A 12,844-nucleotide genomic window follows, 5' to 3' on the forward strand; every position below is an offset into this window, starting at 1 on the left:
CATGTATGGTTGCAATAGAGAGCAAATGTGAATTCATTTTGCATTATGGCAACTGAGCGAGAAAGAGTTGAATCATTAGACTAGAATTTGATTCCTTAGCAAATGCTACTTTACTCGTGAACCTGCTTATTACTTGTTTGAGACACAAGAAACGAAATTATTGATTACTCCGAAACAAATAACCTTGCGGCCCATTTAGACGTCACATTAACCCTTTTTTTGTTTTTCTTATTAACCGACTAAAATCATAACATATTTACATATATATTCACGATACATAATGGTAGCTAGGTCTCTTGCTAGGTTTCTCTACGTCTGTCTTAATACACCTTGCTAGGTCAAAGTTTTTAACATCTCTCTTTCTTCGTTTGATCGGCAATCATGAGATCAGCATGTCCCATATCATCGACTAATGATCTCATCCTCGAAATCTTGTCGAGGTTGCCTTCAAAGTCAGTGGCGAGGTTTCGTTGCGTGTCAAAGCAATGGGCATCAATGTTTGGTAGTCCATATTTCAAGGAGTTGTTCTTGACCAGGTCCTCGGCTAATCCACGTCTCTTATTCGCCATCGCAGAGAACAGCAACAGGGGCGAAAACGCAGAAGGTGGCTGTGGTGTGTGGAGCTTCTTCTCGTTACCTCAGCTTGAGAATCCATATGAGAAATCTTCATCGACTCTTGTAGCAGCCGCCGAATTTCATGTGAAGTTCTCACCAGACAATTTAATGATCAATCATTTTTTCGACCTAAAATTTTTTTCATGTGGCTACGCCTCTGGCTTGTTTTATATCCATGGTAGTAGATACCAGGGTCGACCTCTGATATGTAACCCAATCACAGGACGGTATGCGATCACACCTAATCGGTATACTTACAGAAAGGCGTATAGTTTTTTCGGGTTTGACCCGATTGACAAGCAATACAAGGCCTTGTCCATAACTTATCCATCTGGTCCTGGTCGTGATAAAGTTCTTTCATTTGGAGATGGAGATATGAAGTGGAGAAAGGTTAAATGTTCCTTAGGACATGATGTTAGAAGTGAAGGGGTATGTATCAATGGGGTTTTGTATTACTTAGGTGACAAGTCGGTTGTCTTTAGTTTTGCTGGTGATCCAAATTTTCATGATTATGTGATAGTTTGCTTTGATGCTAGGTCTGAGAAATTCACTTTTATTGAGGTAGAAAGGTTTTGTCGATTGATAAACTATAAGGGCAAATTAGCTGTGATTTATTGGGAGGATGATGTCGATGTTCATGCGCTTTATTATTTGGGGGAGGATGTCGACACTTATTTGGAGAAAAATCTCGACGTTGGTGCCACTAATGAGCTGCATGTGTGGATTCTAGAGGATGTTGAGAAACAAGAATGGTCCAAACATGCCTACACTTGGACCGATGATGAATTCTCCCGTCGTTGTGTTTCCATAGCTGGAGTGACCGCTTCTGGTGAAATAGTGTTTTCGATGCGCAAGTATACACCTAAAAAACCGTTTTACGTTTTCTACTTCAATCCTGAAAGAGAGACCCTCCAACGTGTTGAGATCCATGGTTTTGGTAAAGCTACTAACAAATGTTGTAGCGTTTGCACCTATGCAAACCACGTAGAGGATCTTGATGTTAATGATTTAGAACTACTCAAGTCATTTTATCCTCTACTGGGTAAGCCTAAATGTATAGGAGAATCAGATTCAGAATCAGATTTAGAATCAGATTCAGAATCAGTCTAAGGAGAAGAAGATGTGGAGTTAGGTGAAAGCAATGGGCGTTTCATTTTGTGCTCTTATCTATGAATTTTTTTTCTTAAGTCAACGTTACACAATATTTCACTGTTTTCTCTCTTTAAGGAGCTTTATACATCTATCCATCATTTTGTTTGGTCTCAAGAACATTGGGTTTGTTGTTTCTCTTAGTTAAGTTCTCTGTCTTAATCCAATTATATCTTTAATATTGACCATTGTTTCTTCTGGATGAGATTTGTCCCTCTGTTCTTTTCCAACATCTTCATGTTCTTAAATTGTGAAATTATTTGTTAGCTTAGTTTTGAAAGGTTGAATATTTTTGGTTCTCTGTAACAAAAATAAAATATGATAGAAGTGGAATGGCTTTTGATAACAATGTTATTTTAATTAATGATATGATTTCAACAAAGTAAGTACGGTGTCAGATTCTTAGTCTTGTGACTGATAACCCCAAAAATACGAACATGTTCGGACCGTAAAAGGTTTCTTAACAGAGACTTTTCCTAATAAGAAAAGATTGGTTATATAGTATCAGATATGTCAAACGTGAGCTTTATTGAGTTGCCGCACAAGCTCACCAAGAACAAGATATGTTAGGGAATCCTCAGGCTCTTGTCTTGATGTCTTCACATGAATGAGATGAGACGCGTTTTCAGCAGGTTTGATTCGGATAAAGACGGCAAAATCTCTCAGACTTTGTAAAAAGGTTATGAGTTTATTGATGCATATATACATGAGAAGTTTAGGGATATATGAAATGCTTTCTAGACTTTTGATTTGAATGGTGATGGGATCGGAAGAAAAGCGCATAGGAAGTGTTATGTCGGTTTCTGAGGAAGCTTGCAAGAAGATGGTGATGGATTGGTTAACATGGAAGAGTTCACGAGGATGATGTCGTCTTCTCGAACAATGTATATAGTACACAGTTCTACGAGATTGAATCTTCATTAATTTGAAAATTTTGCTTAACCTCCATACTTGAATTGTATAATAATTTTATGTAATAATTATAATTACTAGGTTCTAAATCAACGATAGGTGCGGGTTATTTCTAGATTTTTTTAATAAAATAAAATTTTATGCGACTAATAATACTTATCAAAAATTTAAAATATCAATATTTTTGTATATCTATTAACTGATGATAGATAAAATTCCTTGAAGTTGAAAATCACCACGGAAAATAATTCAATTTAAATAAACAACTAAAAAAACCTACAACTTTAGTTTCTTTCTTTTTAAATATGTAATTTATCAAAACTATATATATATATATATATATTTAATAGCTCTCTAACTTTAAATGCTACCGATGCTCGGATTTTTTCCCCTACAACGTTTTGATAAAATCTTATTAATTAAGTTATTGTGTTAGGGTGGGACTTGACTTCTTTTTTTCTACTTAGTTCATTTTAGTATAGCTCTTTTTTGTTATTTATAAAATCTTCTGACTATCTAAACTCATGACTTCAATATATTTTTTTCCTTGGAAGTTTTAAAGCATACTACCCTTATTGTTATATAATATATGCGCTTTAAACCATATATTTTAGCTCTACTCTTATTCTCCCCAATCTAACCATAACTATATTTTTAACTTAATCCACTCTCAAACATTTATATATCCATATACATATGTGTATATATATATATACTGTTATTTAACAAATGTTTTTCTATCCTTCTTTTTAATATATATATATATATATAAGAATTTATTTTTACATATGATTTAGTTTGGTTTTTAAAGTTAAATTTTTTAATTTTATTGCATATAGTACACTTTAAACTTTTAAGAAGTTTAAAATATTATAACTGATATATCTAACTTAAAGAAAGTATAAAATTTTGAATATTTAAATATATGAAAAGTTTAAAATAACATAGATGACTTATATTCTATGATGGGTTATATGATGTGATGGATTTGAATCGATATTACCAAATATTAAAGTATATGGGTTAAATCCTAATTTTAATATTTTTAACAATACCAATATAAAATATGTCGAATAAACTAATTTAGTTAAGTTTTGGTATATGCAATCTTAGTATTTATTAAATAAACTCCGATATAATCAGTTAATTTCAAAAATAAATAAAAATTTAAAATTAAATAGATAAAAGTTTGTCCCGCGAGTTAATATCTAGTTGGTAACAATATAAGTTTAACATATTTCAAATAATAGGAGTTTTACTCTGTAAAAGTTTAAATTATTATTAGGCAAACAAAATTGTTTTTCCATTGAAAGCTAAATATTATAATTTAGTGAAACCAAAAAATGATAAATATGAAATTTCTGTAATAAATTTTTAAAATTTAAAATTTTGGGTTAACGATTCTTTTATTTTATGTATTTTGATGACAAAAATTTACAGCAATTTTTTTAAATAAATACATTATCATTGAAAATCTAATAAAAATTATTATAATGCAAATAGAGTCTAAATTCATGGTGTTTAGAGAGCAAAGACACACGAATCAGCCAGCAAATATTAGAATAGTTAATTTAATAAATTTAATACACTTATATTTTGAAAAGAATCAGGAAATATGTCTAGAATTGATTAAAAAATTCAGTTGTAATATCTAAGTTTTTTTCTTTGTATTATTGATGTAAAACAAACAAATTCTTGGTGTCAAATATGTTTTTTCACATTATATTTATATTTTTAAGAAGTATGAAAAATATAGGAAAATGAAAAAATAAAACTGATAAATAAAAAGATGGAAAATTTAATAATTAATTTATATGAATTAAAGTAAATAAAGTGTGTTAAAATTAATGTGAAATTAATAATTAAAAATATTGATAATAATTAAGAGAAAAGAAGATGAAATGGTAAGTACGGAAGTGTCAAACGTCAAAAAGGTAGAAAGTAAACCCTCTCATAATATAAAATATTGTATTAAAATTTTAATAAGTATGAAAACATAGAGAAACTGAATAATACTTCTGATAAATAAAAAAGATGGAAATATTTGACTTAATTTATGTGAATAATGGTAAATAAAATGTGGTAAATTTGATGTGAATTGAATAATTAAAAATAGTGATAATAATTAAGAGAAAAAAAAGATGATGACACATGTAAAGTATTAAAAAGCCAAATTAGATGTTAAAAAGTTATAAGATAAACCCTTTAATATTATATACATATATATGTATATGTACAGGTCTAAGATATATAAGGTTTTAACATATCACTTTCTTTGTTGAATCTCATCCATTCCTCTCCATATCGATGAATTCATCATCTCATATATCGATTAGTGATCTCATCTCCGAGATATTGTCGAGGTTGCCTTCAAAGTCGGTCGCAAGGTTTCGTTGCGTGTCGAAGCAATGGGCATCAATGTTTGGTAGTCCATATTTCAAGAAGTTGTTCATGACCAGGTGCTTGGCTAAGCCGCGCCTCTTATTCGCCATCATAGAAAACGGGGACGAAGACGAAGAAGCTGGCTGTGGTGTGTGGAGCTTCTTCTCGTTACCTCAGCTTGAGAATCCATATGAAAAATCTTCGTCAACTCTTGTATCAGCCGCCGAATTTCATGTGAAGTTCTCTCCAGAGAATTTAAAGATCAATCATTATTTTGACCTAAAATATTCTTCATGTGGCTATGCCTCTGGCTTGTTTTATATCCATGGTAGTAGATACTAGGCTCGACCTCTGATATGTAACCCCATCACAGGACGTTATGCAATCTTACCTTATCGGTATACTTACAGGAAGGCGTATAGCTTTTTCGGGTTTGACCCGATTAACAAGCAATACAAGGTATTGTATATGGCTTATCCATCTGGTCCTGGCCGTGATAAAGTTCTTTCATTTGGAGATGGAGAAATGAGCTGGAGAAAGGTTAAATGTTCCTTTTTACATGATGTTAGGAGTGAAGGGGTATGCATCAATGGGATTTTGTATTACTTAGGTGATAGGGACGTTGTTTTTAGTTATTCCGGTGATCTAGACTCTTATGATTATGTGATAGTTTGCTTTGATGTTAGGTTAGAGAAATTCACCTTTATTGAGGTAGAATGTTTTTGTCAATTGATAAATTATAAAGGCAAATTAGCAATGATTTATTGGGATGATGAGTTGCATGTGTGGATTCTAGAGGATGTTGAGAAAAAAGAATGGTCAAAATATGCCTACACTTGGACCGATGATGAATTCTTACGTTGTAATGTTTCTGTCGCTGGAGCGACCGCTTCGGGTGAAATAGTGTTTTCGATGCGCAATTATATACCTGAAGAACCGTTTTATGTTTTCTATTTCAACCTTGAAAAGGAGACATTCCAACGTGTTGAGATCCAAGGTTTTGGTGAAGTTTCTAAGGAATGTTGTAGCGTTTGCACCTATGTAAACCACGTAGAGGATCTTGATGTTAATGATTTAGAACTACTCAAGCCATTCCACCCTCCACTGGAGAAGCCAAAATGTCTACTAGTGTCGGATTCAGAATCAGACTGAGAAGGGACAAGGAGAAGAAGATAGGGATGGTGATTAGAATTAGGTGAATCTGAGTATATTTGCTTTAATCTTCAACATTGTTTCTTGTGTTCTATTTCAGTATCTTGTTGTTTTTGTCATTTTTGTCTGATGGTATAAATTTCATGATGACATTATGGACTCAAATACTTATGTTCAAGGAACCTTTCCTAAATAGAAATGTAAAACGTTGTGAATCTTGAGTAGGAGTTACCAATATCAATGATTGAATCTTGACATAAAGATGATTTTTTTTTTAATGAAAATAATAATTTTAGGTTTTTAGTATTAAATTAGAGTTTTTATGCTAAATTTTAGAAAATAAAAGAACTAATGAAAGAAAAACTTAATTTGATGCCATTTTTTAGAATTGCCCTTAATTAAAATTTTCTGAAATCTTTTAATTCGTTTTGGTTTCTATATAATTAAAAAACAATTATTATTATGTACAGTATTAGAGACTTAGAGTAACTCATGGTATTTAGAGAGCAAAGAGTCAAAGACGCAAGAATATGTGAATAATGGTAAAATAAAATGTGGTATAAAATTGATGTGAATTGAACAATTAAAAATATTGATAACTTTTTAAGAAAAGAAGTAGATGGCACATGGTGTTGTTGCAAGTGATCGAAAGCGTTTTCTTTCACACATCTTTGCTTCATGTGCTATGAAACATAATTTTATTTTTCAAGTTGTAAGTTTAGTTTGATCTGCTAGTTCCAATGAACATGGACAAATAAGACTAAGAACAAAAGATATTGTAATAACGATTGTTATGTTAACATATTCTGATTCTTATTAGATTCTTTGTGAAGAATACAAGAACTTTACCAAGTCCCATTATAGACCGTTCAATAAATATGGTATATTACAGCAAGCATGTAATAAGACCATCCACTTCCATGCAAGTCTCTCTTTCAGAATCAGAACAAAAGCATGGATCATTCTCCATCACCTTTATGGGCAAAGCGGGCGGCTAAAAAAGAGACTTTTAAAATCGCACATCTTTTATAAACAAATGATATAAGAAAATTCTTAGTGCAAGCTAGCAATTTTGTTTGCAAGAGAGAATCAAAACTCTTTGCTTACGGTTTACGCTTTAAAAACACACCTCTCATTCCTCATTCTCTACACATATACCATCCATTTCCCTTGAACCAAACATTTTTCTGACCCGATGGCTACAAGACGGATATTGAAAGAACTTAAGGAGTTGCAAAGAGACCCTCCTGTATCATGTAGTGCAGGTAAAGGATCACAGTTTGTTGTTACTACAATAGAGCATGTTTGATGATTTCCTTGTCTTTGGTTTATGGTTTTTTTAGGACCAACAGGAGAAGATATGTTCCATTGGCAAGCTACGATAATGGGTCCGATCGAAAGTCCATACTCCGGCGGTGTTTTCCTTGTCAATATCCATTTCCCTCCGGATTATCCTTTCAAGCCTCCCAAGGTAAATGACTTAAACAACAAGGAAACTATGATATGATTGTTTCCAAAAATGTTTATAATAAAGTTGTGATGACCAAGTGCTAATAGCTCAATTGGTAAAGATATCTGGCAAAAGTTTAGAGGTCGCCGGTTCGAGTAGCGCTTGGGACGAGACCATATAACATACTTTGGTCTCGAGCCTGATGGAATATATGGGTTTCGACCCAGAACCTCTTTGATTATACAAAAAAAAAAATGAGTTCTAATGATCTTTCTTTCTTTTTCCTTTTGTTGTGGTGTTTTGTTAATGTTTTCAGGTTGTCTTTAGAACCAAAGTGTTTCACCCAAACATCAACAGTAATGGAAACATATGTTTGGATATTCTCAAAGACCAATGGAGCCCTGCCCTTACCATCTCTAAGGTTTGATATAATATATATAAGCCTTAAGCTTCTTGATATATATATATTTCTCCATCAGTTTTGTATATACCAAGTAGCTAGCTCTATGGTGGTGTTATATACAAATTGCTAAAGTTTTTGGTTTTTTGTAGGTGCTTCTCTCGGTATGCTCTCTTCTTACAGACCCAAACCCTGATGATCCTCTGGTGCCAGAGATAGCTCACATATACAAAACTGACAAGACCAAATATGAAGCCATGGCTCGAAGCTGGACTCAAAAATATGCCTTGTTTTAAAACACACAACGTAACTCTTCTTGTTTCCTTCGTCCTTTGATTTCGTCGTCTTATTATGTAATAATAATAATAAAAGAAGTGGAATATTAATTATTGATGATTTCTGTTTTTATGTTAGTTTAACTGAGAAACCTTTTTTGGCATAAAATTTGTAATTGAGAAACATGCCTAGATTTCTTAATTTTGGTTAAAATTTAGTGTAAATTTGGTTAAAAGTTGTAGTAATTGAGAAACATGCCTAGATTTTTCATCAAAAGTTAGACATTCTCAAAGCTGGTGCATGGTTTAGTCTTCGCTTCTAGGTAGTTTGATCAATCTCATTCTTTGTATTAACTACTTTTTAATTCAAACAATCCATTATATATAGAATTTATTTTAGAGAAATTTTCTTAGATAACAAATTCTTTTTTTTTTCAAAAATACGATAATTTTTTTTTATTAAAGTCAATTCTGCATTTCATAAAAGGCAGAACATGACAACAAGCAAAATGACAAGTTCTGACCCATAGTATACAAGCAAGCAAAATGAACATGTTGAACATCTAAATCCTGAATGGATACAGTGACCTCCTTAAAGCCATCGTCATGTGTTAGAAGTGACAAGAAACCAGTAGTGCGACTATTGTACATGACTATCTCTCCAAGTCTCTATATGCTTAATGATTCTACAGTCGGCCAGCTGTTTAGCTACTCTAGGGTATGGATGTGCGTCAAAACGGGTTGGCGGAGGTAGATGGTAAACAAACTCAAGGAAAATCAAAGACGTTCCAAGTTTCTCAAGAGTAATCCTATTGATTATGGTGTGATGACTATTCGCTGCAGCAGAAAGGACATGATAAATATCTTTAAAGACGATGACAACGAGTATAAAGAAATGATTGAGACTCGTCAAAAAAATATTAATGCCGTATGAATTTAGGAATTTGATTTCCTCTGAGTCCTAGGAAACCAAACCTGGGAAGTTGGAATCGCGAAAAGACAACCGATCCAGGACGCAAAAGGCTGGTTTGATGGGATACACATTGAATCCTTGTCTATAGCGATAAATGAAGGCATCTGGTTCAGCATGATCCAAGAGACTTGAGGAGAAGATTGGTTGCGTTATTTTCAGAAGCAGACCATAATTTGTTACGACAAGGAATTCAAGATTTCAGTCAAGAAAATTAAATGAAAAGAAAGTATTAATAAAATGAAAATTTCCAACTCTTAAAGAAGGCCACTCACTGGGAATGGCTATTAGTCGAGTTGAATCTGTACAATTTGATCAAAAGCAACACTGGTTAAAGACAGTCAGATGAGAGATCTTATTGTCCAAAGAAGATATTCAAACTCCCCAAACAACGACGAAAACTCTTTAAATTAATTAAGTTGAATAAGTGGCGGTTTTAGCAAACAATCTTTCTGAAACTCTTGAAACCAAGTTGAGTAGAGATCATTGTGCAATCTTTCTGTTTTAGTTAATGATACTGAATAAAATTTATTGAAAAATAAAAACGATTATAATTTAACAAGCTAACTACGATTTTGACAAAGATCAATAATTTTTATTAGTGGTTGACTCGAGTGTACCCCGATAGACTTAAACCAAAAGGACACCGCAAAGTGTGCGATAGTATAAATTTGAGGTCAAATAAACCAATAAAATAAGTAGTAATAAAAAGATTTGTTAAACAATAAGATAATGTTTAGATAATGTTGTGCTTGATTAGGCCTTTGTTTCCATAGTGGCAAAACAAATTAGTTTGGGAAAAAATGTCCAAAGCATGAGAATGGATCACTCATATACAAAACTACATGGTCATGGCCCTGGTCTGGTTAAGAACATAGCATCTAGTGGAGAAGAGCTTCTTGAATGTGATGTTCTCCACCTTTCTCTAATGAAGAGGAATAATAAAACACCTAACTGTGAATACTAACTCTACATGAAGCTCTCCATTTTGCAACATGTTGTTTCACAGACCACCACATGTCCTAATTAATTTGCAATGTGTCGCTCATACAAACACAGCAAATAACTACTTTTTTTACAAGCCCGTAATCTTACATTTGGATAACATACTAAGTGACAACAAGGATATCGAGTAGACTATATCTAGATTCTTCAAATAAAGGTTCCGAATGGTAACTTCGTTTTTCAATGCGGGAGAAGTGCGGTGCAGTTCAAATAGTATCGAAAATATATAGATATATATGTATATGCAGATATTTTGACACTGTTGCGGTGCGGTTTTGTAGTACGGTATGGTTACCATTCAGAGCCAAAATACATCAACCAAATCTTAACTTGTATACAAATCCAGATCAATTAATCTAAAATAAAATATGCGTAAATAGGATATGCACCATCCAAGAGCAAGGAGGTGATAAGTTCAGAGGATGCATGCTCACTTGGTTCTAGGCATGACCAAAAGCTAACCTTAACCGTATTTTTAACCGTAACCGGACCGTTTATCAACCGTAACCGTATAAAACGGTTAAAAATTGTAACCGTATAAAACGGTTAAAAATTGTAACCGTTAACCGTAAAAGTAAATTAGTTACGGTTAAAAAATAATAATAACCGTAACCGTTAATTAACCGTAACCATAATTAACCGTAATTAATCGTCGGTTAACCGTACGGTTAAACGCTCGGTTAACCGCATATTTAAAATTTTAAAATAAATTATATTATAACTGTATACAATACCCAGATTTAACTAATTCACTATAAATAATTGAAATCAAATATGTTTTTTACTTGTAAAATAAATAATATTTCATAAAATTTTATCTCCAATATTAATATTATAATAATCATCAAATAACCGTAACCGTATTTAACCGTAACCGTAATTAACCGTAACCGTATATAACCGTAACCGTCTTAACCGTATATATAATGATTAAGGTTATGGTTAAAAAAATTATAACCGTTAACCGGTGGTTAATTAACCATAACCGCATTAACCGTAACCGTGGTCATGCCTACTTGGTTCGCCTAAATTATGTTTTTTTTTTCACTCCTTTATTTTTGTAAAATGCAGACCGTTCAAGTAAAAACGGCATTAGTTGTAAAAACGTATTTTTCGAATAGATTTATATTTTATTCAAAAAAAAAGATATGCGTATAGTCCATTTAGAAAGAAAGAAAAGTGTTTTCTTAATTAGTTTTTTTTTTGTTGGTGGTTAGTGGTTGTTTGTTATTAAACTAAATTTTTTGAATTAAGTTTACATAATTCATGTGAAATATATTATTAATTTTTTAACTTAATGTAAAATTGTAAGAATAACTTCAAATTTATGATATATTTTTAACCAGCTAAACATGTCTTAACTTATTTTACTACTCATATAATTTTTTAAATAAAGTCTTAAATATTAATTTAACAAAAATATAAAATTCTTATCAAAAAATTATATTCTCTCGATATATAATGTGAAGATACAAAATTTGCTATTAATGGTTAAAATAAGTATTTATTGATCAAGTAGTAGGTGCATCCAACATAATTTGATTACAACCACCAAAACTAATTCGCTTCATCACTGTCATCATAGCCATAGAAAATGTTCTTTAATTTTTTAACTTCTTAATTACACTTCGTGACAAGAGAATATTCATAAAGGACACATAGCATTTTTGTCCACCAGATGTCCCAATTTGTCATATTAAGACCGAGAGAACAAAGTAGATTTGGTTTTTTTCTTCAAGTTGAGTGAGAGTTATTACTCTAAGCAACAATCATTGTGATTAAGAACGAACAGTACTAACTACTATGAACTACGATGCTGATCGATCGAATCACTCATGGACTTGGACATCCAATATTACTGACCATGTCGGTCCATAACGCATGCATGAACCATACATGAGTTAAAAATTAATTATATATTTTTAGTCGACGTACTGTTTACGCCTAGATTATTAGATTTTGATCATATAGCTAAGACTAAATATAATAAGAAATAACTAGTGAATTATTAGAATGATTTTATTAGAAAATTAAATATATATATATATATATATACACATACATATAAATGTCAGAATAATTGTCGAATGAATTATTGGTAGTTGATATACATATAATAATAATAACACAATATGTGGTCAAAACGTGATTCTTATGTCACATTCATTTAGAAAATCTTTCTAACTCATTATATACCACATTACCATATAGACATTGATAGCTGATATATACTAAACACTAAAACACAATATACCAACCATCTACACTTTATTTCTTTAAAGAAAACTCATTTCTATAATATTTGCTATAAGAAAACAAAATTTTTATTTCTTTTTTCCTTTTTAATATCTAAGCAATGGAGGCAGCTTTTGGTCGACTCGGTTACACTCTAAACCCCGAAATAGATGGTGAGACCATACACACATATGTTCACTTAAGGGGACTTAATCACCTAATTTCATGCCTTTCCCCGCAATATTTGCCACTTTCTCCTAACCAAACTCATTTATTCATTCATATAAAACCAACAAACA

The 12,844-nt window shown here is 31.9% G+C and overlaps 2 protein-coding genes and 1 pseudogene across 2 annotated transcripts; all 3 read left to right on the plus strand.

The window, feature by feature from the left end:
- Positions 1-381: 381 nt before the first annotated feature.
- Positions 382-1,725, plus strand: LOC17893952 (F-box protein At2g16450). Its single transcript, XM_006299257.1, has one exon. The coding sequence runs from the start codon at positions 382-384 to the stop codon at positions 1,723-1,725; it is 1,344 nt and encodes a 447-aa protein (XP_006299319.1).
- Positions 1,726-4,983: 3,258 nt separating this feature from the next.
- On the plus strand, positions 4,984-6,425 carry LOC17892885 (annotated as a pseudogene).
- An 865-nt stretch (positions 6,426-7,290) lies between these two features.
- LOC17893791 (ubiquitin-conjugating enzyme E2 29) lies at positions 7,291-8,466 on the plus strand. The gene is made up of 4 exons (XM_006298689.2): positions 7,291-7,475; positions 7,554-7,681; positions 7,977-8,081; positions 8,213-8,466. The coding sequence occupies exons 1-4, from the start codon at positions 7,406-7,408 to the stop codon at positions 8,354-8,356; spliced, it is 447 nt and encodes a 148-aa protein (XP_006298751.1). The 5' UTR covers positions 7,291-7,405; the 3' UTR covers positions 8,357-8,466.
- Positions 8,467-12,844: the final 4,378 nt, after the last annotated feature.

This window comes from Capsella rubella, unplaced genomic scaffold, assembly GCF_000375325.1.
Source record: "Capsella rubella cultivar Monte Gargano unplaced genomic scaffold, Caprub1_0 scaffold_3, whole genome shotgun sequence".
Taxonomy (NCBI): Eukaryota; Viridiplantae; Streptophyta; class Magnoliopsida; order Brassicales; family Brassicaceae; genus Capsella; species Capsella rubella.